General features: G+C 42.4%; 1 protein-coding gene across 2 annotated transcripts in view; it reads left to right on the forward strand.

The window, feature by feature from the left end:
* Positions 1-1,090: 1,090 nt before the first annotated feature.
* Positions 1,091-27,397, forward strand: part of PREX2 (phosphatidylinositol-3,4,5-trisphosphate dependent Rac exchange factor 2) — a 302,189-nt gene continuing 275,882 nt past the window's right edge. For both annotated transcript variants that reach the window (XM_019973769.2, XM_070802636.1), the window contains exon 1: positions 1,091-1,530. In XM_019973769.2, the coding sequence (XP_019829328.2) occupies positions 1,390-1,530 (141 nt within the window). In that variant the 5' untranslated portion in view covers positions 1,091-1,389. The remainder of the gene's footprint in view (positions 1,531-27,397) is intronic.

Genomic DNA, 27,397 nt, shown 5'->3' on the forward strand with positions numbered 1-27,397 from the left:
TTTCAACTGTTGGAACAAATGAACATGCCACTTTCTTGCATCAAAACCATTCGCTCTGTGGTTTCTTTAAATAACACTAGGGTGAACTAAAGTTGTTCAAAGTGGGAAAAAATGACTCTGAAAGATATACATGGATAGTATCAAGACCAAAAATACATATGGATCGTTTGGTTGCTTGTTAAATTAATTGCTCATTAGGACCTGGCTCTGGCTCTAAATGAGAAAATGCAATAAACAGGAACATTAAAATCAGGACAGGCTTTGTGGTTCTGTCCAGTTTCAAATCTTAAGAACCTATGTCTACATCTGTACCTACATTTATGGATCTGTAACTATGTCTGTATATCTTTTGATGAGCAGTCAGTAACAGCTTTATCTTTTCAATTAGTGACACTGTCATAAATCATAGCAACTCAGAAACAAAACTGGCACAAATATTCTTGCCTCTGGTTGAATTTACAGTCTCTCTTCATGCTGAAAAAGAGTTATAGACATGAAAAAGCTCTCCCTCCAAAACAGTACCGTGCAAGGATGATACTTATTGTATCTGGAGTTTATTGTATGGGCCAGGCTGTCACTTTCCCATAGCGTCTTCATTTATTATGCTAATTAACTTCCCCAGTGCAGGCATGAGGGTATCCGCCTGGTGAAATAGTCTCTGTTGGGGGGGGTGGGGCGGGGCGGTTGAAAGCAAACCTGTTTTGTGCCCGAATAAAAACCCCATCAATGTGTTTCTTTTCAAAGACGGGAGGGTCAATACCATGGTTGTTTTTGTTCCCATCCAGTTATGTAACCGTGGGGACTTGTTTCTTTGCTTTCAGGATTTGTACAAAACACATTAACGCTAAACAATAGGCGCGAGTCAGGGGAGCAAACCCTCGAGCTGTGTCTTGGAGCCGTCCTCCTGGGTTTGGGAACCTCCAATGAGTTCCATCTCCAGTGCTGACTGTGCGTGTGAGTGTGTGTGTGTGTGTGTGAGCGCGTGTGTGTTTTTAGTTAGCTGGCACGCAACACACTTCCCCAGGGTTGTGCTTCCTTTTTCCTGAGATTTGGCGAAGGGTAAAGGGTCGGAGTCACAAGGATACAAAGCATTTGATTAATGTCCAAGTCACCGCCAGGGCTGCCTGAGCCGCCTTCCCTCCAGCCTGGGCCGTGTGAGGCCAGAGCCGTGCGGGGCGCGGCGCGCATGTCCCCGGGTCCCCCGGGAGCGGCCTCTGTCTAGCTCCCCCGGCCTCCCGCGCCCGGCGCCCCCTCCTTCTCCCCGCGCCCCCCGCCTCTCCGCGGCACGTAAAGTCGCCAGTCCCACAGCGGACCCGGTGGAGGCGGCCACTTTCTCCGGCGGGCGCGCGGGACCGGGGGCAGCGGCGGGCGCGCGGCCGGGCGCCCACCATGAGCGACGAGGGTCGCGGGGACGGGCGCGCCGAGAGCGCCCGGGACCTGGAGAAGCAGCTCCGGCTGCGCGTGTGCGTGCTCAGCGAGCTGCAGAAGACCGAGCGCGACTACGTGGGCACGCTGGAGTTCCTGGTGTCGGTGAGCGGCGCGCGCGCGGGCGGCATTGTCTGTGGGCACCTGGGTACCCGTCCGGGCGTCGCGGGCGCCCCAGTGTGCGCGTCCACGCTGGGGCCCCCGGCGGGGCCATGCTGCATGCCTCCAGACGCGCCAGGACCAAAAGTTAGCTCGCGTGGGAGAAGGTTATTGTTCGGGGAATCTCTGCTGATCCATTTCTCCTCTCTCATCTCTACCCCTTCCCTGGTCTGCTCGAGTGCGTTGTGATTTTTTTTTTCCCCCTTCTCTTCCTCTCTGGGGTGATTTTGGGTTTTGTTTGAAGAGTCTTGGCTAGGTGATTCAAGTCCAGCTGCTGCGTTCATGTACATTTCGTTTTTGTTTGTTTTTAATCCTTGATTCTTATGGAACTTGAGTTCATTTTTCAGGTTACACGGCAGTGAAGTCTCTTTAGTTATAATAATCCATGGTGGTGGGAGGGCGGGGCGGGAGGGCGCACAGAGAGCAGCGGGGTTGTGATCTCCAGCAGCTGTGGGATATTAAAGCCACAGGAACTGCTCACCGCCATCCTAGTCCTCCTATCTCCTCCCTCCATCCCCCAACCCAGGGTTTAAATCCCCACCCCCGTGGGTTCAGCTCTTGGGTCCCATGTTCGCACTGAGCCCAGAGAAGCGGTGTAATAAATCTCCCATCCAGCGACTTCAGGATTTCTTGAAACTGGCAGGAACTTTGTTTCGGAGTTTTAGCTTGACTCATTGGAAGTGTGCTCTGAAAATGTTTCATTCATTTTAAAGCCAGGAGGGGCAAAACTCAGTGAAAGAAACTTTTTAGACATCACCCAGAAGCTGAATATTTTTCTGTTCGCTGCTGCAGAGACAGAATTTGAGGGTTGGCTCCTCTCCACCGAGACGCGCAGGAGAGCATCATTCAGACACAGAGGACCTTTAGCCTTTGCGAAAATCTCCCTCAAATCTTCTAACCTCCTTTTTCCACCACCCTATTCCATTCCTCTTTGGTCTGCAAAGGCCAAACTTCCTGCGCAGTGTTCTGAGAGAGGTACACTATCTGCTGATAATCGTTGATAGTGCAAATTCAGTTCTTGGGGTGAGACGCACTGACTGGCTTCTGGTTCACTTCTCAAATTAAAATCGATATACTTGAGCCCCCAGGGGCCGCATTCTTTGGAAAAGTGTGGGTATTTGCAAATATACTGGTAATTGGTGGTAAGTAGGATTGTTGTACACTTCCATGCATCAATGTCAAAAAAGAATGTTTTTAAAGCAAATTTGATTTTTCATAGCTTCAGATTTGACTTTCATGAAACTTTGTTGGCAAACAAGTTCTTTGACTTTCGAAGAATCTGAGTAACTTTTCAAGTTGCATTAGGAACTTCTTTCTGGAGGTATAGGGGAATAGTATTGAGCAAAAGACTTCTAGTTTACAAAAATAGCTAACCTAACCTACCTTAAAAACCAATGTGTTGATTTTTATTTAAAATATCAGTTTTTCCTCTAATCTTAACATCTGATTACTTAAAATGATAATATAATTCTATGTAGAGAGGTAAGAAATTATGGGAGGTATAAAAGAGATTGCATTTTACTGTTAGTAGATCATTTTATGATTCATTCTTCTTATCTCATTTATAAATTATGAGCTCTTCCATTTTTCCTTTTCTTTATTTGCTATTTTCATGTACATGTTCACACACACACCAACACTAATTGGCCCAAAAGTCTGCCTAAACAAAAGTTTACTCTGACTTCCTTTTGGTTTTATAAACATTGAAAGTTTAAGATCTACCTATAATAGATCATTAGATTTTCTTTTGGGGATATTATTTGTAGCAGCATTTACTTGTCATTTGTTTTATATGGTTACTTTCAGTTGATTAGCCAATCTAGTTTTAATTTTATCCTAATTGATACACACCAAGAGCTTTAAAAATATTCAAACCCTTTGGCCTGGTAATTCCTGTTCTAGGAATCCATCCTTAGGGAATGGTCAGAAATACAGACAAACAAAAGAAGTTTTTTTTTTTTTTTTTCTTTAAATAGATGTAGTATTAAATAAGTGCAGTGGTAAATTTGTTGCAAAAATTTGATAATGAATTCCCAATTCAAATTTAAATATTTGTTAGATTAGTCATTGTATTTTATTTCTCTCAATACTTCAGCCCATCAGCACGGGTGAGGGTAATTCTGATCTTTATTACAGAGACGAAAAATGTATTTTTAGTTTTCCTGAGAACATATTTTTACTTACACAGCCTTAAAGGAGCAAGCAAATTGTGTTATTTCTCTGGATCAAGTGATCATATGGCCTGAAGGGAAACTTTTTTTTAATAAGATGGTTTCTCTTCTTATTTCCCACCTTTGGCCTTTTAAGGAGAGAGCACCTCCCCCCTCCCCCACCTTCTCCCCATTACTTCTTCCCACACCCATATAGTCCGTGAACATTGCCTTTTTCATCCTCCGGTTTTATCAGTCTGTATGATCTATATGCACCTTCTCTCCAGTAGCCACCCAGGCACACACTTCTTGACTGAACAAGGCTCTGACCTTGAAGCTTGCTGCTGTCATTTGAATGGCGCACTCTTCCCATGGGTTGCTTCAGGCCTCTTCTTCTGCTCCTCCCTAACCCTTAGCAACCTGCTGGCTTCCTGCTAGGCTTTCAAGACTCTTCATCTCCTTCAGTAAAACTTTTATGACTCCATCCCTCCATCTTTCCCGGGCTAGAGTGCTCTCAGTTCAGTATCCGCTCTTCTCTGTAGTCAGTTGTTCCTTGGAGCCAGAGCAAGCTTGGGCAGATATCTGACTAGATTTGTCTCATTCTTCTAGAATGCAAGCTTCTTGGGGACAGGGCCACATTTTACTCACTTCTGTTTCCCTAGACTTTCGTGCAATACTTGTGACATCATAAGTACTCAATAAACGCTTACTGCACGAATGAACGGATGAATTCACGAATTTATCTTCTAAACCTCCTGCCCCATTTTTAAGGACAGTTCCTCAGTTCAGTTCAGTTCAGTCGCTCAGTCGTGTCCGACTCTTTGCGACGCCATGAATTGCAGCACGCCAGGCCTCCCTGTCCATCACCAATTCCCAGAGTTCACTGACTCACGTCTATCGAGTTGGTGATGCCATCCAGCCATCTCATCCTCTGTCATCCCCTTCTCCTCCTGCCCCCAATCCCTCCCAGCATCAGAGTCTTTTCCAGTGAGTCAACTCTTTGCATGAGGTGGCCAAAGTATTGGAGTTTCAGCTTTAGCATCATTCCTTCCAAAGAACACCCAGGACTGATCTCCTTTAGAATGGACTGGTTGGATCTCCTTGCAGTCCAAGGGACTCTCAAGAGTCTTCTCCAACACCACAATTCAAAAGCATCAATTCTTTGGCACTCAGCCTTCTTCACAGTCCAGCTCTCATATCCATACATGACTACTGGAAAAACCATAACCTTGACTAGATGGACCTTTGTTGGCAAAGTAATGTCTCTGCTTTTGAATATGCTATCTAGGTTGGTCATAACTTTCCTTCCAAGGAGTAAGTGTCTTTTAATTTCATGGCTGCAATCACCATCTGCAGTGATTTTGGAGCCCCCAAAAGTAAAGTCTGATGCTGTTTCCATTGTGTCCCCATCTATTTCCCTTGAAGTGATGGGACCAGATGCCATGATCTTCGTTTTCTGAATGTTGAGCTTTAAGCCAACTTTTTCACTCTCCTCTTTCACTTTCATCAAGAGGCTTTTTAGATCCTCTTTACTTTCTGCCATAAGGGTGGTGTCATCTGCATATCTGAGGTTATTGATATTTTTCCCGGCAATCTTGATTCCAGCTTGTGCTTCTTCCAGCCCAGTGTTTCTCATGATGTACTCTGCATAGAAGTTAAATAAGCAGGGTGACAATATACAGCCTTAATGTACTCCTTTTCCTATTTGGAACCAGTCTGTTCCATGTCCAGTTCTAACTGTTGCTTCCTGACCTGCATACAGGTTTCTCAAGAGGCAGGTCAGGTGGTCTGGTATTCCCATCTCTTTCAGAATTTTCCACAGTTTATTGTGATCCACACAGTCAAAGGCTTTGGCATAGTCAAAGCAGAAATAGATGTTTTTCTGGAACTCTCTTGCTTTTTCTATGATCCAGCGGATGTTGGCAATTTTATCTCTGGTTCCTCTGCCTTTTCTAAACCCAGCTTGAACATCTCCTCAATCATCCTTAAATTCCTGATTTTTTTTTCCATTTGGTCTGTATAGATAGTGGAAGTTAAGTTTCACTCAGGCACATATGTGTTATGTAAGAAGAAGCTTTAAGAAAAAATGTAGCTTCTGCATTTAAAAGTGCAACTATTTAAATCAGGTATCAAGGTATTAAGGACATTGTAGCATTGTTATTTAAATCCATTGTAGTCTAAATTTTCATTTGGGTCCTTGGATAGATTATATTATTGGAATTGATTATTTTTAGGTCTTAGGTAAAATGGTAGAGAGTGACAATTTGTTTGAACTTCTGTTCTTGTTTTGCTTGGGAAATGAAATTCTAGGCTTCATTAGGAATACTCTAAAACATTTCTTTTCTAAAAGAAAATGCTTTTATAGACCTAATATCCAGTGTTTGATATCCAGAGTCTGGACAATAGTAGGTTGTAACTGGTTTCCTGGAGAAAGGACAGACCAGGGTCGATTTCAAGGGTGTGTCTTATACGGTCGCACAGGGCTGCCAAGTCTGAAGGACCTCAAGCTTAGTTTGATGCTGTGCCATCAATGATTGAAATTCTTACTAATTTTATCTAGGAAGTTGTGCTTTGCATGTGAAGTCCAGTGGGACGATGGGATGTGAACAGAACAGATACACGAAAGAAAAAATACAGCTTCAGACTTCAATAAAACTTTTTAAACAAAGTTTTCTTTATTTATTTATGGGTGTTCATTGCTGCTTGGGCTTTCCTCTAGTTTCAGAGAGTGGAAGCTACTCTCCAGTTGTGGTGTGAGGGCTTCTCACTGCGGTGGCCTCTCTTGTTGCAGAGCATGGGCTCTAGGGCACGGAGGCTTCAGTAGTTGCGACTTCTGGGCTCTTGAGCACAGGCTCCGTAGTTGTGGCCCAGGGGCTTAGTTGCTCCAGGGCATGTGGGATCTCCCCAGGCCAGGCATGAACCCCAGTCTCCTTCATTAGTAGGTGGATTCTTTACCACTGAGCCACCAGGGAAACCCTTCAGTACCCTTAATAGCACTTTTTTTTCTTTCCTTTTGAATGAAAGGCCTCACGTTTGAATTTTGCACTGGGCCTGGAAAATTGTGTCGACACGTTTCACTGTGGCAGGTGGCGTTGAGGCAGGGTGATCATATAGTTTTCGTTTAAACTGGGACACTTCCGAGGATGCAGGGGCCTGCTAGTAATAATTATGCAGGGAAGCAGGTGTACACTGGGATTGTACCTGGCTAATCAGAAAGCACAGTTATTCCCCATTGTTGGAACATTAAGACACAGACTTTGAGTTCAGCTGTATATCTTTTCATAAACAAAAGATTCTGAAATTTGTTACCTGTCTAGGCTTTGCCCTCAGATACCCCAGAATCTGAGTCCTATCTCTCATTGCTATATAGAGCCACAGATTTTGGTCAAGGTGAGTGTCTGATCTGTGTGTCTGTTATATTCTCCTCTGCCCTTTTTCTGTGTCTCTGAGTCTCTGCTTCCTCTTTCTCTGTGTTTCCCTTTGGTCAGTTTGGTCCTTCCCATGGTAATCTTGACTTTAAGACAGTGACAGGTTGCAGTCTATGTAACAACAGTCAGAGTTAGTATGGTGTTTTACAGTTTATACTGAGCAACTGTGTATTTCTTATCTGATTTGGCTTATTATATGTGAATCTCTTGTGCTCAGTTGTGTCCTGCTCTTTGAAACCCCATAGTCTGTAGCCTGCCAGGCTCCTCTGTCCATGGAATTTTCCAGGCAAGAATACAGGAGTGGGTTGTCATTTCCTACTACAGGGGATCTTTCCAAACCAGGATCGAATCTGCATCTTTTGCATCTCCTGCATTGGCAGGCAGATTCTTTACCACTGCACCACCTGGAAAGCCCTTAGCTCTTTGACATGGTGCTCCTGAGAGCTCCAGGCTTCTGGGGTTTGGCTTCAGGAGCCCTTGAAGAGGATCCAGGGAGTTGAATTGTGTGGCTCCAGGCTCTCTACCCTGGGACCTCCTCATGTAGCCCCACTGTCGTCTGATTTGTGCTTTTGCTAAAGCAATTAGAAAAACACCTCATCTGGGTGGTAAACTCTGAGAGAGTAGAGATGGCACCTTTACTTCCTCAGTATGCTTTACTTGAGCTCATCATGGTGCTTTGTAAACAGCAAGTACTCAAGAAAACAAATAGACAGATGAAGCAAAAGCAAACAAAATGGTTTGAATTGGGTTTCAGTCATGATGCAGCATTTTGAGGTAAAGATAAATTGATTCAATACATGTTTTGCATGGACCTGTGTGCCCCTCAGCATTATACATTGCAGGCTGAACCCTCAGTATTCAAATAATCACAGTGCCATCTGGGAGCTTAAGTGATAGAGTAATAAGCCAAGTGGCAGGTAGGCACAAGGGACTCCCTCAGTCTGGGGTCAGGGGAAGGGTGGGTAAGAGGTGATAATAGAGCTGGCTCCTGAAGGATGAGGAGGAACGTGCCAGACTTGGAAGAAATTTATCCCTCCTGAAATAGTAAAACACATTGAGGGTGACCATGGTATGGCAGGCAGCAGGTGGTGCTGGCATGGCTTGGCATGCTCCAGTGCTAAAAGATTCTTAATTAATGGGGATAAACAGTCCTGTGTGCTTTTTGAGTATTGGGAAGAGATGAGATATGTTCAGACCAGTTTGAGAAGGGTTCCATTCTTAAGAATTATGACTTCAGTTAAAGACAGTGAGAAGTCATTGTGTGGGACTTGCCCCCTTATTAATAATAAGTCCAGGGCCTCCAAGGTTGGCACTGGGAAGGGGTCGCTTGTGGGAAGAAGTTTCCAGGCCAAGATTCCCTGAATCTATGTCTTTGAATTTGGCCTTGGGACCCCTTCCTCTTGTTCTTTATTTCTGCCACCTCCCTGGCTCTCTGGCTCCCCTCGTGGCTCAGATGGTAAAGAATCTGCCTGCAATCCAGGAGACCTGGGGTCGACCCCTGGGTAGGGAGGATCTCCAAGAGAAGGAAATGGCAACCAACTCTAGTATTTTTGCCTGGAGAATCCCATGGACAGAGGAGCCTGACAGGCTATCGTCCATGGGGTCGTAAAGAGTCTGACATGACTGAGCGACTAACACACTGTTTCTTTGTCCGTTCACACAAGAATGCAGAGAAGGTGTTTCCTTGCTCCTCTTAATCTGGGACAGTTTATAAACTTCCAAAAGTTGTTACTGTTTACTGAGGGAGTGCACAGACCAGTAATCCCGGAAACGACACAAAACATAAATATAGTCTAGCTTGTGTAACACAGATTTCTGCTCCTACCAAAGTGATCTTGCTCTCCAGGTCTGCAGACCCTGCCCTATTTTCATCCTAAACCTTAAGACAGCTCCTGTTGATCATCCTGACTGGACCCTACTCCCAGGCTGGCTTGACTGAGTTCTTTTTTGCGAGTCGTTAGACTGAAGGTGTATTCTCGAGAATGACATCAGGAAATAGCTTTTAAGCTGTCCTGACTATTTACGGTAATTACAGTAGGAAACATACCATGAATTAAATGGGGCTCTTGCATAGTTCTGATATTTGGAGTGTTAATCATGTGACCAGAACTGACTTGCTGTCTAGGGGGATGTGGAGAGGAATGTGTCTTTAGTCTTAAGGCTTCATCTGCATGACTGTGCTGTATTATAATTTGATAACATTGATATGAGTAGGCTTAATTGAGATTAGTTTTGTTTCTTAGCAAGAGAATTCTATCAACAGAGTTGAGGAACGAAGATTGAAATCTGGTTACCTGTTAGGAGTTTCAAACATTTCACTGGTCCAGGTAAGAACTGAGGAATGTCTGATCTAAGGTAGAAACAATGATGAAGATAAAAAAAACTAAACCCAAACAAAACTCTTAAAAAAAAAAAGTCAACCCACAAAACATCAAAACACCCAACAACCATGAGACATTTCTTGGGTAGAACCATTAGCATTTATGTTCACTCAGAAGTGGAAGCTTAAGTAGAATGGAGAATATTAGAATGGTTTCTAGTTTGAAGACAGGATGGGGAGGGTCATTAACTCGAAATGAAGTGCAAGAGGCAGAACGGCATGGGGAGGAGGAGAAAAGTGAATTTGGTTTTCAACTTGCTGAGTTCAAAGTCTGCTATGATTTTTGAAGATTAGAATGTGGAAGACATGGAGAAAGTAACTACTCATGTATGTTGGAGCCATCAGGGTAGATGAGATGACAAAGGGGAAGCAATTCAAGGAAGAAAACATCCTAACCAAGAATAGGATGTAGAGTGCACTGGTGTCTTGGACTGAGTTGTCAAGGGTTGAAACAAAGAACTGGGGTCAAGTGATCTCTTGAAAGCCAAGGAAAGATCTAGCTCCCAGAAGAAAGGTTCCTTTCAACTCTCAGAGCTTTTCAGAAGTAGGTTGTGTGAAGACTGAAGAGACAACTGGATTTGGCAATTAAAACGGCACTGAAGTTTTGGCTTCAGGAACATGCATGAGCAGAAGCCTAAGAAGGAGCTGGAAGACGTGATCTGAGTGGAAGCCGAGGAGATGAAGATGGATGGAAAAGCTATTCAAGAGGCTGGTAGTAAATGCAAAGAGAGAAACAGGTTATAAACATTAAGGTATGTCTAGGGATGTTTGAGGGAGATGAGTATAGCTGAGGAGATGGAGATGATAGATAAAAAAAGGGAACTGAAGCAGCTTCAGCAGAGCATCATGGAAGTCAAATGCATCACTTGGTAAATCAAGAGCCACCAAGGAGCTGGGAGGCAAGGAAGGCACTTGGCAAAATTTTCCGAGCCATCCTGCCATGGAACATACCCACAGCAAAACGTCATGATAGAGTCTAAACTTTTTTAAAACTCTTGCATGTTTTAAAATTCCGGAACTGCTGGGACACACCCTTTGCATCTCTCTGTGACCACTTGCCAGCAGCTCTGCCTCCTGCATGGGGACAGTGGGGTGAAGTGCATGGTGCAGACCATGGGTTTAGAGGCCCAGTAACCTTGGTTAAAGTCTTGGTACTGAAATGTACAAACAGTGTGATGTTGGCAACTTACATAGCCTCTTTATGCCTCCTTGCATATCTGGAAAACATAGTCAATACTGTCTCACAGGGCTGGCCTAAAATTTAAATCAACTTCTGTAGGTGAAGTGTGACTTTTTAAAATGCAACATACAAAGTTAGAAGTCAGAAGAGGGAAGTAGCTTGCATTAATTTATTATTATATCTATTATGATTAGGTTCAAATCTTGAAAATAATGACATAGTCATTTTTAAAAATCATGATATAAACGATGTACAGTTTATGCATTACATTTAATGCACATTGCAGTCATTGCTCACACTTTTAAATAAGAAACGCTGGTTTACCTGACAACATTTTTGTCAGATTACATTTTTCCCCAGTACTTGTCTTTTGAGTGTTTTTTTTTTTTAACTCTGCGTTTGTGCATGCTAAGTCTCTTCAGTCATGTCCAACTCTTTGCGACCCCATGGACTGTAGCCTGCCAGGCTTCTCTGTCCCTGGGATTCTCCAGGCAAGAATACTGGAGTGGGTTGCCATTTCCTACTCCAGGGGATCTTCCCCACCCAGGGATCGAACCCAAGTCTCCTAAGTCGTCTGCATTGGTAGGTGGATTCTTTACCACTAGTGCCACCTGGGAAGCCCTTTTTACTCTATACCTGGCATTATATTTTAATATATAATTTAATACCAAATTAAATTGTCATGCTTGAGTGTTAGGTATAATTGATTTGACCTAAAGATAATTGTTTTTGTTTTTTATTAGGTATTTAAAGTCTTATAATATTTATTTTTCATAATAGATGCATTTTTATTATTCTCAACTTAGTAAATGTTTCTTTTCTTGAAAGTGTGGTTGGGTCACTTTACCAGTAGTTTTGAGTATAATCATTCAAATCTTGACACATCTAATAAAAACTTTGTTTTCTAATTTTTCCCCATTTTCATGAACTATTGCATTTGATCCATGAGTTCATTGATTGCAATTTTTAATATAATTGATACCTTAAGTTGAGGTTCTGATACTTAAATACTTTTAGTTACTGTGAATGATTTCAGACTTTGAATCTTTGAATAATTTTTTTTAAATTCTAGCTTTGCCATATTGCTAAGTATAGTGTACAAAAAAAGACCTGTTTCATTGGAGAATATCTAAGCCAAGGACATTATGTTCTAAATACATATTTTCCATGAAAAGACAGGCCCTTCATTTGAAAAGGTTAAATGGTATAATACTTAAGAAATGACCCCAGCTGGTTAAATTTAGAATACTGATATGAAACTATTTTCTGGGTTTATAGCAAAAATCTAGCAGTGTAGAATATGAATGGGTAAGCATTTTAATTCACTTCAAAGCTTCATTTCTCTGAGAAAGTCAAATAAGGGTTGATATCTCTGTTTGACTTTGCTTTGCCACTTTTGTGATTTTAATGATCTATTTAAGTTGTCTTCTTGCCAGGAAGAGAAGCTTTATAGACGGTGACACATTTTCAGCGGTTGTGCAAGAAGCGCTGTTTGCCTTTGATGCCTTGTAATGTCTCAACTTGGCCTTGGTTTCTTGCTCCCTTGGATTATAGTTTTTTCTTATTTGAGACTATTGCCCCAAAGAAAGAAACAGGATTCCAAAAATGGCATCTCCTATTCCAAAGTTTTATTCCTGTCAGTAGTACTAGAGGATGAGCTGTGAAAAGACATTATTTTACCTAAATGTAATAACTCACTATTTTCCCAGAGGTGAAATTAGGAGAGTTAAGGGGAATTCCATTTTTTACAGTGTATATCCATGCCACGTTTGACGTTATATAATTGTAATATATATAGAAATATATTTTATTTATAGATTTTACATCTCCACATTTTCTGGAATATTCTAGATATACTTTTTTCTCAATTTTTCGTGTCTCTGTTAATAATGAGATCCCTGGCAGAGACTTCCCCTTCTCCCTGGCTGGTATGAGGTTGTGATAGTAGATGATGGGACAGCCATTTTTGACCATGAACTAGAAGTCATATGTTGAGGATGACAGAGGAACAAATAAAGATGAGTCCATTTCTTTATTAAAGAAGTCTAACCTGTAGCCTTGGAGAAGGCAATGGCAAGCCACTCCAGTACTCTTGCCTAGAAAATCCCATGGATGGAGGAGCCTGGTGGGCTACAGTCCATGGGGTCGCCACCAGTCGGTCGAGACTGAGTGACTTCACTTTTCACTTTCACGCAATGGAGAAGGAAATGGCAACCCACTCCAGTGTTCTTGCCTGGAGAATCCTAGGGACGGCAGAGCCTGGTGGGCTGCTGTCTATGGGGTTGCAAAGAGTCGGACATGACTGCAGCGACTTAGCAGCAGCAGCAGCAACCCGTAGCCTATCAAAAATGGGCCTGTTAGATAAATTAGTATTTAACTCTGTCCTAAAGTCATTTTTTTTTGAGATTTCACATTTTGCTTCGAAATTCATATTAATTTATGCAAATTATTAACAAATTGGCAAACTTTAATCTATTTTTTTGCCTTTGTCTTGTCAAGTGGAGTAATCTTAATGTTTAAAGTTCACTTTTAGCTTTTCTTTAATGACTCTTCTGTAGCTCACCAATGATTTCCCTAGACTATGCTAAAACCACACTTTTTTTTTTTTTTTAAAAAGAACGGTCCTTTTTTTTAAACCTGTACTTATAATTATTTTTCCAGAAGATCAGAATTTTTGTGTTTATTATGTATATTTACAAGGATATTTGTTCAGCTGCTTTCTCTGAGGCCAAACAACAGTAGTTTAAACAACACAGAAGGATTGTTTGTGACTATGAAAGCGGTATGTAATCAACATGCCTTTTTTGTATCCTCTCTTGGCGCTGTGGTTATTTAATTTTTCAGTACTATTGCCCAACAGTGTCCCGGGAAATGAGCAGCGTCATCGGGTCATTAAGAGACCTCGTGTCCTATCTTACTGCTCCAGCATCCCCTAGGACCATCTACATCAGTCTGTAGGACGGAGAACTAGTATTTAATATAGTTTCTCCAGTGGTTCCAGTGAGCAGAGGATGTTGGAGAACCAACACACGAGGGTTTTGTTTTTGTCCATATGGTTGAAGTTGGCCTACTAGGATCCCTTGCAAGTTCTAGCCTCAGAGGGACTGAGGGTGGGCAAGTTCCACACCTCACTTTTGCTCCCATCCTCTTGGCCAGAACTTCATGACAAGGCTGAATCAGCTGCAAGGGAGACTGGGAAATGTATCTAGTTGGGCGGCCATGCATACTGATGAGATGTGGGGAGTTTTATACAGTAAGTCCTCGACATATGAAACTTGAAAGTTACAGACTTTCAAAGATGTGAACACGTGTGCCAGCCTGTCCATGCCAACTGTGGTACTGTACTACTGTGCTTTTCAAGGTACTGTACTGTCAGATGAAAAAGATTTTCTTTATTTTTTGTGTTTGTTTTTTATGTACATATTATTTGTGTGAAAAAGTATTGTAAACCTATTACAGTACAGTACTATGTAGCTGAGAGTATATAGCTGAGAGGTCCCTAGGCTAACTTTGTTGGACGAACCAACAAATTGGACTTAACAAACACACTCTTGGAACAGAACTGGTTCCTATGTAGGGGAATTACTGCACTAAAATTAAGAGGTAGAGAATTAATATTGAGAGGCAGAGTAATATCTGACACCTTTTGGGACCCAGTGGTATTAATAATTTAGGCTTGTCCCTCAGAAATCATTTATATTAATTCTTGGATTCCTTTACTGTAAGAACTTATTATACTAAAATACCACTTGAATCATTTCCCTAAAATGATACATTCTTGTCCACATAGAAGTCCATTTCATGTTTCATTTATCTATCCCTTCACAAGTGTTTGTAAGTGTTCCACTAGGTCCTCCCCCCAACACCCCTGTAGTTGGCTTCGACTGCAGGAAGAGTTGGGAGATTTGGATATTTCGTGTAAGTTAAAATTTTTTCTGGTTCCCCTTCCCCCCAAAGAAAGTCCCAGAATACTCTGGAAATCATCATATATTATGTGTTTGTTTTGTGTCAGGCACTGTATATTCCTGTATAACTTGCAACTCACAGCTCCTTTCAAGGATTGTATCCTTACAGCGGTAAAGAATCTGCCTACCAATGCAAGAGACACAAGAGACAAGGGTTCGATCCCTGATTCAGGAAGATCCCCTGGAGGAGGCCATGGCAACCCAATCCAGTTTTCTTGCCTGGGAAATTCATGGACAGAGGATCCTGGCAGTTCACAGTCCATGGGTTTATAAAAAGTTGGACACAGCTGAACACATGGCACCTGTTAACTCACGCCTGAGGCCACCCTGATGAGTAGGGATTCTGAGTAGATCTGATCCACTGTGTTGGTGATTCTCTGGCCTGGGGATTTCTAGATGGTGGGAACAGTATGATATATCAGGGCTGGGAAAACCAAGGCAGATGTTGGGAGCTGGACACACAACTTGTTGACTCCGGAAGTACACAGAGGCTAAAAGAGAGGACGGAATAGTATCAAGAGCAGGCCAGCAACAGAAGCTCACAGTCAATCCAGGATGGGTCAGAGCCAGGCAAGCACTCAGGAGCCAGAGATTATCCAGAAGTTAGGAGTTTCCCTTACAGAAATGAGGAAATGCAAGTGAACCTTTAAAAAATAGACAACTCTAGTTCTCCCATTGGTAATGTTTATCATCACTAAGACTAGTTTCAGGTTAATTTAATTCCTTCTGGGTCAGTTTGGATCTCTTTGTGCTTGTTTACTTAGCACTTCATAGCAGATTTAAAGCTGTTATATATAATGCTATGTATGCTGCTGCTGCTGCTGCTAAGTCGCTTCAGTCGTGTCTGACTCTGTGCGACCCCAGAGATGGCAGCCCACCAGGCTCCCCTGTCCCTGGGATTCTCCAGGCAAGAACACTGGAGTGGGTTGCCAATTCCTTCTCCAATGCATGAAAGTGAAAAGTGAAAGTGAAGTCACTCAGTCGTGTCTGACTCTTCGCGACCCCATGGATTGCAGCCTACCAGGCTCCTCCGTCCATGGGATTTTCTAGGCAAGAGTACTGGAGTTGGGTGCCATTGCCTCCTCCAATGTTATATATAGCTCATATTTATTCTATATATGATTAAATCATGAAATGTTTGAGGCAAGTGTTAATTTTACACACATCCCTTCTAGTCTCAAAAATGTATATATACTGCTTTGCATTCAATGGATATTGTATAGATCACGTTGGTAGAACACATTATTGTGATTTAAATACAAATGAAGTGAATCCATAATTAAAATGATCATCATTCCTGGATTGTTTTATTTGCCAAGTCTACTTCAGATGAGGAGGGTAACTGGCCTTCAGGTAGTCAAAGCATGAAGTTTGATAAATGAAATTATTTAGTTATGGGCATTTTCTACCAAGGACAGTCCAGTTCAGTTCAGTCGCTCAGTCGTGTCCAACTCTTTGCAACCCCATGAATCGCAGCACTCAAGGCCTCCCTGTCCATCACCAACTCCTGGAGTTTACCCAAACTCATGTCCATTGAGTTGGTGATGCCATCCAGCCATCTCATCCTCTGTCGTCCCCTTCTCCTCCTGCCCCCAATCCCTCCCAGCATCAGAGTCTTTTCCAATGAGTCAACTCTTCCCATGAGGTGGCCAAAGTATTGGAGTTTCAGCTTTAGCATCAGTCCTTCCAAGGAACACCCAGGACTGGTCTCCTTCAGAATGGACTGGTTGGATCTCCTTGCAGTCCAAGGGACTCTCAAGAGTCTTCTCCAACACCAAAGTTCAAAAGCATCAGTTCTTCGGCGCTCAGCTTTCTTCACAGTCCAACTCTCACATCCATACGTGACCACTGGAAGAACCATAGGCCTTGACTAGATGGACCTTTGTTGGCAAAGTAATGTCTCTGCTTTTGAATATGCTATCTAGGTTGGTCATAACTTTCCTTCTAAGGAGTAAGTGTCTTTTAATTTCATGGCTGCAATCACCACCTGCAGTGATTTTGAAGCCCCCAAAAGTAAAGTCTGACACCGTTTCCAAGTGATGGGACCAGATGCCATGATCTTCGTTTTCTGAATGCTGAGCTTTAAGCCAACTTTTTCACTCTCCTCTTTTACTTTAATCAAGAGGCTTTTTAGTTCCTCTTCACTTTCTGCCATAAGGGTGGTGTCATCTGCATATCTGAGATTACTGATATTTCTCCTGGCAATCTTGATTCCAGCTTGTTCTTCTTCCAGCCCAGCATTTCTCATGATGTGCTTTGCACGTAAGTTAAATAAGCAGGGTGACAATATACAGCCTTGACGTACTCCTTTTCCTATTTGGAACCAGTCTGTTGTTCCATGTCCAGTTCTAATTGTTGCTTCCTGACCTGCATATAGGTTTCTCAAGAGGCAGTTAGTACAATCATATAACTGAATAATCTTCGAGTCCAAAAGGGAATCATGCTATGGATGAATGAGTATAGTTTTCAGCTGAAGTATGAGAAGTTGACATTTCTCCTGTATATTTTTCAGTGAGATAATAATCCTCATGTATAAATTGTGCCTTCTCTGTATGGTGAAATTTTTTGAGAATAGCAAATGTTTTCTGAGATTTCTTTTTTTTTTCAGTTTTACTTAGTGTTGACCTAGTTACAAGGAATATGATCAGTTGGACTGTCAGAAATTTGAGAGTTTAGTTGATACTTGAATGAATTGTTCATTTTAAACATACACATTTTTATAGTTGAGGATTTAGGTAAGATTCAACTTTCATGGCATTAGGAAAATATAAGCAAATGTTATAAGAGATCTAGATAGTCAGCCAGAATATTTGAATCAATTTTTGAAAAGAAAAAGTCCGCTAACTAGATTTAAAGAAAAAATATAGCTTTACTATTACTGTATTATATATCCTCTCTAAACATTATTTTCTAGCCTGCCAGAATTCAAAGTTCCAACTCAGTGATATTATAGATTTTTTTCTTTACTATTTTATATCTGTTAAGTGAAATTCACAGTAATTTTTAGAAAAAGGCAGAGCTAAAAGAATCTATTAAAAAATGACACACACAAAAACCAATATAAAACAGTATGGAAGTTTCTCAGAAACCTGAAAATGGAACTACTACATGATCTAGAAATTCCACTCCTGGTATGTATCTGAAAAAAAATTAAAACACACTAATTTGAAAAAGTACATACACTCCAGTGTTCATAGCAGCGTTACTTATAATTGCCAACACACAGACACACACACACACACACACACACACACACACACAATGGACTGTTACTCAGTCATAAAAAATAATTAAATTTTACTGTTTGCAGCAACATGGATGGACTTGGAGGGCGTTATGCCAAGTGAAGTAAGTCAGAGAAAGACGGTATTATATCGTTATATGTGGAATCTAAAAATACCACAAACTAGTGAAAGTAACTAAAAAGAAGCATACTCACAGATAGAACAAATTTTTGGTTACCAGTGGGGAGAGGGAAGGGAGCAGGGGCAGTATAGGGATAGGGGATTAAGAGGTACCAACTATTTGGTAAATATAAGCTACAAGGATATATTGTATAACATAGGAGAACATAGCTAATATTTTATAATATGAAATATAACCTTTAAAAATTGTGAATCACTCTATTGTACACCTGTGACTTACATAATGTCATAACATTATTTTTACTTCAGTAAAAATGACATTCAGAATGTTCTAAAAAAGAGAGAATGGGATTGGTGATTTTTTATTCGTTTCTAAAACCAATTTGTTTAATCTCTATAATGTTTATACTACATTAATTATCAATGTAGTATAGTTATATGTCAGGCCAATTTAAATAATACCTCTAATATGATAGGTCTTATGATTTATCCTCTCCAATAATTGTAATATGAGAAAGAGGGATATATGTATACAGATAGCTAATTCGCTTTACTATACAGAAGAAACTAATACAACATTGTAAAGCAATTATACTCCAGTAAAAATTTAAAAAAATAGTCTAGATGTTTTGAGTGTTAATATTCTAGGGCCTGTTTATTGCACACCTACTGTGTGCGAGGAACTGTTCTGGGCTCAGGGGATAGATCACTGACAAGAATGAAAAATTTCTGGTTTCACGAGACACTCTACACAGGAGCTACAAGAGAAATGAGTAAAGTGTGTATTAGCTGCTCCAAATGGCAAGGAGAGTGAAAGAAGCAGATGGGGAATCAAAATCTGTGTGTGTTTTGATATTTTATAGAAGATGAAAATGCAGGAATCCACTCCTTTCTGTCCTATTTCTTTCTGTAATTCCCTAAAAATACTTCAAAATAACTTTTATTTTTTTACTGTTAACTCTGATAGACAATATCCAAGAGCAGAGTGTTAATCAGATCCCTAGTTTAACTCCTCAGTATAATTATAATTTAGTGGTGAAATTCAACCCAGTTATACATTTGCCAACAAAAGTCTGTCTAGTCAAGGCTATGGTTTTTCCAGTAGCCATGTATGTATTTGAAAGTTGGACTATAAAGAAAGCTGAGCGCCAAAGAATTGATGCTTTTGAACTGTGGTGTTGGAGAAGACTCTTGAGAGTCCCTAGGACTGCAAGGAGATCCAACCAGTCCATCCTAAAGGAAATCAGCCCTGAATGTTCATTGGAAGGACTGATGCTGAAGCTGAAACTCCGATACTTTGGCCACCTGATGCAAAGAGCTGACTCATTTGAAAAGCCCCTGATGCTGGGAAAGATTGAAGGCGAGAGGAGAAGGGGACGACAGAGGATGAGATGGTTGGATGGCATCGCTGACTCAATGGACATGAGTTTGAGTAAACTCTGGGAGTTGGTGATGGACAGGGAGGCCTGGCGTGCTGCAGTCCATGGGGTTGCAGAGTCGGACATGACTAAGGGACTGAACTGAACTGAACTGATACATTGCTAATAAAGTTAACAGATTCCTGAAAGAGTGGTGACTCAGACATAAGGCTTTAAGTAGTCAGTTCTTTAGCTGTCATTGTTCAATAATCTAACTTTAACAAGCATTTGTTTTTTGGAGTTGCAAACCCAAAATCTGCTCCCTTCATGCCACCAAGAGCTGGTTTTGTGGAGTATTGCTAGTAGGATTTCAGGTCCTGGCAGCGTGGCATCTGGTGAGAACTTCAGCCAATGCTGGGCTTCTCAGCCAGTTCAGTGGTAAAGAATCCTTCCGCCAATGCAGGAGAGACAGGAGACTCCATTCGACCCCTGGATCCAGAAGATGCCCTGGAGAAGGAAATGGCGACCCACTCCAGTATTCTTGCCTGGAAAATTCCATGGATCCAGGAGCCTGGTGGGCTACAGTCCATGAGTTGCAAAGGGCCGGACGTGACTGAGTGACTGCGCATACACAGGTAGCTAAGGTTAGAATTCAGTGTCAGTGGGAACCCAGTGGTGTGTGCCGGGCTCCACTGGCCAAGAAGCTTTGGCCAGAAAGGAAAGTGTCCTTTAGCCCTGGGTGGACTGAGTCATGGGCAAGGGGTTGGAGGATGGAGATCTTGAACCCCCAGCAGGATCTAAAGTTAGTTTTCCAACTCTTTACCGTTGATAACCTCAGATGAGTTACAAGGGAAGGTCGCAGATCCTTTCTATCCATTTTACAGATTTAAGGTCGGTCTTTTCCTGTGAGGGAGGAGGAAGGTAAGGAGTGCACCTTACAAGTCTCGCCCCTCCTTGTTCCAATGGTGTCGTCTCCCCGCCCCTTCTTGTTCCCATGGCGACGTCTCCCTGACGGCTTTAAGAAGTGGCTCCCTGGAGGAGTGTGGACAGCTGGATGCAGCCCTGTACTGGCCTGTGAAGTGTCATTGGGACCCACTGCCAGAGGCTGGGGGAGGGGAAGGTCACTTCAGGACTGTGGAAATTATTCCCTTTCTCCGCAGCGTCCTGGAGCCTCGTTTTTTATCTTGTTGTCAAGAGAGACCGGAGCTCAGAACCTGGCCCTGAAGTTTTCTTCAGCGTTCTTTCTAGAAATGATATTTTTGAAGCCGCCTTCATTCGTCAGTTCACTGAATTTCGTAGCTTGAAGGAAGGGAAATAGATTTATTACTATCGTCATTACCAACTTCAGAATAGAAATTGGTGGATAATTATACTGGAGTCTAAAGCAGTATGACTGAAGGGAAGGGATTTGAGCTGGCTGGGTTTTCTTGATAACGTTGTGTGCTTGCCTCTTCCGTTTCTCTTTGGAGCCCATTCTATGGCTAATACATCATAAAAGTTGAAAAGGAAGTGCAAATACAATGACCACTGAAAGTTGAAGCCTTTTCCATTCACTTCTTTGTGCTATTTGTGACTTGTCTGCCTGATTGTTTCAAAGTTAGGAGAAACCTGGGGTTCTTATCTCTCCTTTATCAGTGGCACTGGTTTGGAGAGTGTGGTGTGGTGCGGACAGAACTGGGACTCGGCCAGCCTTAGCGGTAACAGATATTGAGGCAAAGTAACCACAAGAATGAGTACAGAGTGTATTTTTGTTGTTGTTCTGTTGCCAAGTCATGCCCTACTCTTCGTGACCCCATGGACTACAGCATGCCAGGCTTCCATGTTCCTCATCATCTCCCGGAATTTGCCCAAGTTCATGTCCAATGAATCAGTGATGCCATCCAGCTATCTCATCCTCTGTTGCCCTCTTCTTCTGCCTTCAATCTTTCCCAGCATCACAGTCTTTTCCAATAAGTACAGAGTATATGAAGTGGGCTTTAAAGCAAGCTGATTTGTCTAATGATATAATGATGCAAGATACAGTGCCTAGGAGGAACACAACATATAGAACATCCCCTTAGCTTTGTAACAAAATATTCAGTAGCTCTGATGGGGGAGCTATGAGCTTTTCAGTCCTTTTGCTCAGTGCCTCAGCCCTGGTTCAGGCCAGGAGTCCCAGAGTCCCAGGAGGAGGCATTGAGCTCTGATGGTGCTCATTCATCAAGAGCATGGCAAATGCTGTGGGGTGATCACTGGGAAGTGAGGCTGGATTTAGAATATGGTCTAAGATAACATCTGGACAAGCCAGAGGGTCATGAAAGGAACTGGGGTCAAGGGTTAACACAGCTGAGATCTCTGGAGTCTGTGACACAGAGCCAAGAAAGCAGCCTCAGGGAGGGGGGATCTCAGCTGCCTCTAATGCTTAAGACGTGTAGTTCCTGCTGCTTGGCCGCTTCTCACGCTGTCTGGTCATCGCCTGCCCATTGCCTTTTCAGGATCCTCTGGCACAGACAGACTAATTTACAGGGTAGCTTCCAGCATGGACTTTAGACTTAAAATGACATCTGAGGAGTATATTACCCTATAATAATAAAGATTAGGACCAATATTTGCCCCTGTTTGATTCCTGGGTCGGGAAGATCTGCTGGAGAAGGGATAGGCTACTCACTCCAGTACTCTTGGGCTTCCCTTGTGGCTCAGCTGGTAAAGAATCCACCTGTAATGCAGAAGACCTGGGTTTGATCCCTGGGTTGTGGAAGATCTAGACCTGCATCAGGAAGATCCCCTGGAGAAGGGAAATGCTACCCATTCCAGTATTCTGGCCTGGAGAAGTCCAGGATTATATAGTCCATGGGGTTGCAAAGAGCTGGACAAGACTGAGCGACTTTCACTTTTTGTAACCCGAGAAGTAGATTGTAACTGGTTTTATTAAACTTATTTCCTTGTTGTTGAGTCAGTAAGTTGTGTCTGGCTCTTTTGCGACCCCCATGTATCATAGTCCGATAGGCTCCTCTGCCCATCGGATTGTCCAGGCAAGAATACTGGAGTGGGTTGCCATTTCCTTTTCCAGGGGATGTTCCCCACCCAGGGATTGAACCTGTGTCTCCTGCATTGACAGGCGGATTCTTTTCTACTGAGCTACCAGGGAAGCCCTTCCTTAGATGATTAGAAAAATTGAGCTGATTGGTTAGTTACTTCCTTGGTCCATTTTCCACCTAGAAGGTGTTATTAGTGTTTTATGATTATTGTGTAATTTAGAAGAGTACTTACCAGCCACCAAACTCTTTCTTAATAAATCAAGTCTAATCTAGAGACTCTGCCATTAGGAAAAACTTGAAAACGTTCCTGACCACTTGTTTGAAGGTCAGTCTTTATTTCAGTCACCAAAGAGTTCACTTTGCTGCCACTGTGTAAACATTAGAAGGTTCTTCTTTTAAAAGTTCACTTATGGTCCCAGGTGGACACAAGTAGAATGGGTCACTTCAGATAAAAAGAACAGAGTTAGAGAATCATTTACCCCTCATCTAAGCCTGACGCCATCTTGTTGTTGTTCAGTCACTAGTCATATCTGACTTTTTGTGACCCTATGGACCGTAGCCAGGCTTTCCAGTCCTTCACTGTATCCTGGAGTTTGCTCAGACTCACATCCATTGAGTCAGTGATTCCATCCAACCATCTCATCCTCTGGTGGCCCTTTCTCCCCCGCCATCAGTCTTTCCTAGCACCAGGGTCTTTTCCAATGAGTCGGCTCTTTGCATCAGGTGTCCAAAGTATTGGAGCTTCAGCATCAGTTCTTCCAATGAATATTCAGGGTTGATTTCCTTTAGGATTGACTGGTTTGATCTCCTTGAGTTCCAAGGGACTCTTGAGAGTCTTCTCTAGCACTACAGTTCAAAAGCATCAATTTTTTGGTGCTCAGCCTTCTTTATGGTCCAACTCTTACATTCATACAAAACCATAGCTTAGACTATACGAACCTTTATCGGCAAGTAACTCCACTGTAATGTCCTATAATTCAAATTTCACTAGTTCAGTTTTTTCTAATTCCCAGCACCTTAAATTCTTCTTCTCCTTGGTTGTTTATAATTTGTTTAGAGCTTCAGGAAATATGGAAAAATAATGAAAGAAATGAGTTATCTCCATTTCTGGAAACTGCAGAACAAAGTGGTTCTTTGTTTTTTTGCCAACTTGATGGTATATTTTTGAGTAACAGTTGTTGAGAGTGAGGTTAAGATTTGTTCTTTTGAGTCCTGGTCTCTGAATTTCATGTAAAACAGTGTAAGGTCCAGATACAGTTTAGTCTTCAGACAACCACCCACATCAAAACCAAAAATGAATAAACAACCCCAAACCTCAAAGGAGAGCAATTCCTATTCATAGGAAGAAATACTGTGATGATCATCAGCCTTTCAATGACATGGGATTAATTATCCCAGTAAAAATAACAATACCCCTAATCTATTTTCATGCTTCGATGTCTCTGATGGAACTAATTTACAAATAAAGGCTGACATTTTACTTTGCAGTTCTCAGCCCCACCAATCCCCTACAGAGATTGGGTTGGGTGGCCAGTTTGGGAAAAGAGACCAGAAATACTTGAAGTTAAGAGTTCTCACACGAGTAGCTGCAGCTCATGTTTTCTTGAATCAAGAGGTAATTCTCGTTTGACTGAAGGGTAAGGAATGTTGACTAAATCAAAGAGAAAAGTAGTCTCCTTTTCTGAAACGGTGATGCAGTCTGTGCCATATCTAAGGCTGCTCACAGCCAGCTATTCAGAGCTTTGGGAATGAGGACAGAGCAGGAGTGTAGGGGTGCAGTGACTCCTAAAGGAAATCAACCCTGAATATTCATTGAAAAGACTGATGCGGGACCTGACTCTCCTGCGAAGAGCTGACTCACTGGAAAAGACTGAGGGCAAAAGAAGGGGGCAGCAGAGGATTAGCTGGTTAGATTACATCACTGACTCAATGGACATAAATCTTAGCAAACTGGGAGATAGTGAAGGACAGGAAAGCCTTGACATACTGCAGTCCATGAGATCACAAAGAGTCGGACACAACTCAGTGTCTGAACAACAGCAAAGAGGTGTAGGGCCCCCTTTCTCCTCCACCTGCTGTTATAGCAGGGCTTGCACTATCTAAAGCTATTTAGCAATTGCATTCATATGCTAATTTATCTAATGCAAACAGAGTCCCTCTCATCTATCACTCTAGTAACAGTTAAGACTTGTGCTTTTTGACTATATTATACTTTTGATGAAAGTTGTTGGAAATGCCTTCACATTCCATGGTTTTGCTTTTGCAGAACAGTGATTCTCCCACTGAAGGGTTGGTGCAGGGGTTTTGTGAGTGATCAAGATGGACTGGGGTGAGATGGTAGATGGCCTTGCATGCAAGAAGAAGTAGTTTAGAACTAATTTAGTAGACAATGAAGAGCTCAGAGAGACTTTTGAGCTGGGGAGTCACAGAACAGAGGCTGGATTCAGAGTCATCTGGCTGATTGGCTTTTAGCAGTGGATTGCAGGAATGGCTCCACTGGGGATTGGAAGGTGGACTGGAAGAGACCAACACAACAAATATTGGAAAAACTAAATCACTGGGGAATATGATGCCAACTTAGTTAAAATCTCAGAGCAGGGGGAGAGAGGGTAGATAGTTAGTACCCTATATGTGCCAAGCAACTCCCATATGATGGGCTTTTATATCCATTATAATTAACCTGTATAGGAGTCCTGTGATGTAGGGATTAACCTCCCAGTCTTATAGGAAATACAGGGAGACTCAAAGATGATCACTAGCTTGCCAGAGAGTGCTCACCTGCTCTGTCTCCCCAGCCTATGCTATGTCATTTCTTCTGTCTCCGCACGGATGATAAACAGTGGAGGTGAACTTTGAGTACTTTGTGATAAAGGAGGGCACAAACACTAGTGTTATTATTGTCATGATTAGTTATTGTAGAGATAACCCTGATGGATGGCTCTTTCTAGGTTACATGAAGGTAAGTGACAAAGAAAAGATATGCAGAAGAAAACAGAGTCCAATGACCATACCCCAGGAACAGAAAGTAGAATTAGGCTGAAGACATAAATCAGTTCATGTTACTCTGCTTACATTTTCTTCTGAACTAACCCTACTGGTTTTTACTCTGCCCCTGCACCCAGAATGCCTTTGTCCAACTCACGGGTGCTATCTGTGGTGCTAAAACCCACGGTCAGCGTCTCAGTCCTCATTTTACTTGACCTACTTTCCCTCACTGACACACTTCCTTCCAGGATGCTACACCCTCCTGATTTTCTTCCTGAGTCTTTGCTCCACCCTCTCGGGTCCTTTGCTGGTTGCCTTCTTTTTCATAGTACTTAGCTGTTGGAGCTTCCAGGAAATGATATATGTCCTGGAGCCCTAAAATTCATTTCTCTGGCCTTTTTTCTACCTACATTTTACACCTGAACTTCATCCTTGAATTTCTGCCTCTCCTCCTGGATGTCTCATAGGTGTCTCACACTTATCATTGTCAAAATCAGACTCTTGATCATCTACCTTCTTCCACCTGGCTTCCCACTTCCTCCCCGCCAAGCCTCATTCTCATGAGATCTTTCTTGTGTCAGTAAACCATGATTTAATCTTTTTTTCTCATAGCCCACATCTAATGGGGCAAGTCCTTTTAGCTCTATCTTGAAAGAACACCCAGACAGAACCACTTTTCACCACCTCTGTCCACTACACCTGATCCAGCAACTTCCTCTTTGGTTTCTCTGCATGCCTACAGTCAGGGATTATCCAGTAGTTGGAGTGATTCTTTAAGAACATGCCAAGTCATTTTTACTTTTTTGATATAAATTTTCTAAATACCCCTCATCTCCTTCAAAGGAAAAACCCCATCTTTCTAGTGACCTGGGAGACCCTGTGATCATCTCTCTCCCCCTTACCTCTCTGATCTCATTTCCTGCTATTCTTTGTCTCACCTTCTTCTAATCATAGTCTCTTTTTGGCTGATCCTCAAACACTCCAGGTGTGCCCCTGCCTCAGGCCTCTGAACTATTATTCCCTTCACTCAGCATGTTCTCATCTCAGACACCAGCTCCTTCGCCTTCTTTAGATGTTTGCTCAGATGTATCTCTCAGGGAGTTCTTCCATAACCACCATATTCCGAGTTACATACTTGCCATTTTCAGCCCAACACCCTCCATTCACCCCTGCTGCTGCTGCTGCTAAGTCACTTCGGTCGTGTCCGACTCTGTGCGACCTCATAGACGGAAGCCCACCAGCCTCCCCCGTCCCTGGGATTCTCCAGGCAAGAACACTGGAGTGGGTTGCCGTTTCCTTCTCCAATGCATGAAAGTGAAAAGTGAAAGGTGAAAGGGAAGTCGCTCAGTCATGTCCGACTCTTAGTGACCCCATGGACTGCAGCCTACCAGGCTCCTCCGTCCATGGGATTTTCCAGGCAAGAGTACTGGAGTGGGGTGCCATTGCCTTCTCTGCCAATCACCTCTACTGCTTGAATTTCCCTATAGCCCTTGTTGACATGTGATTGCCTTAATGATTGTATTGGTTTGTGGCTGTTGCTTCTCTCAGTAGAAAGCAAGCTCATTAGGGAAGAGAAGGCATTCATGACCATTTATTTTTCTGTTTAACCCCTGTAACCACACCTGGCACTTAGTAGGTGTTCACAAATATTTGTTGAATGAATTGATGTGGGTCACACTCAATATTGGGCTTCACTGGTGGCTCAGCTGGTAAAGAATCCACCTGCAATGTGGGAGACCTGGGTTTGATCCCTGGGTTGGGAAGATCCACAGGAAAAGGGAACAGCTACCTACTCCAGTATTCTGGCCTGGAGAATTCCATGGACTATACAGTCCATGGGGTCATAAAGAATGACTGAGTGACTTTCACTTTATTTTCACACTCAATATCATCAAATTCTAAGATATATAATTTTCTTTTAGAAATATTTGTAAAATCTCTTTGTTGAGAAAATTTCCTGAAACATTCACCATATATTGGAAGGG

The sequence above is a fragment of the Bos indicus genome, chromosome 14, assembly GCF_029378745.1.
Source record: "Bos indicus isolate NIAB-ARS_2022 breed Sahiwal x Tharparkar chromosome 14, NIAB-ARS_B.indTharparkar_mat_pri_1.0, whole genome shotgun sequence".
Taxonomy (NCBI): Eukaryota; Metazoa; Chordata; class Mammalia; order Artiodactyla; family Bovidae; genus Bos; species Bos indicus.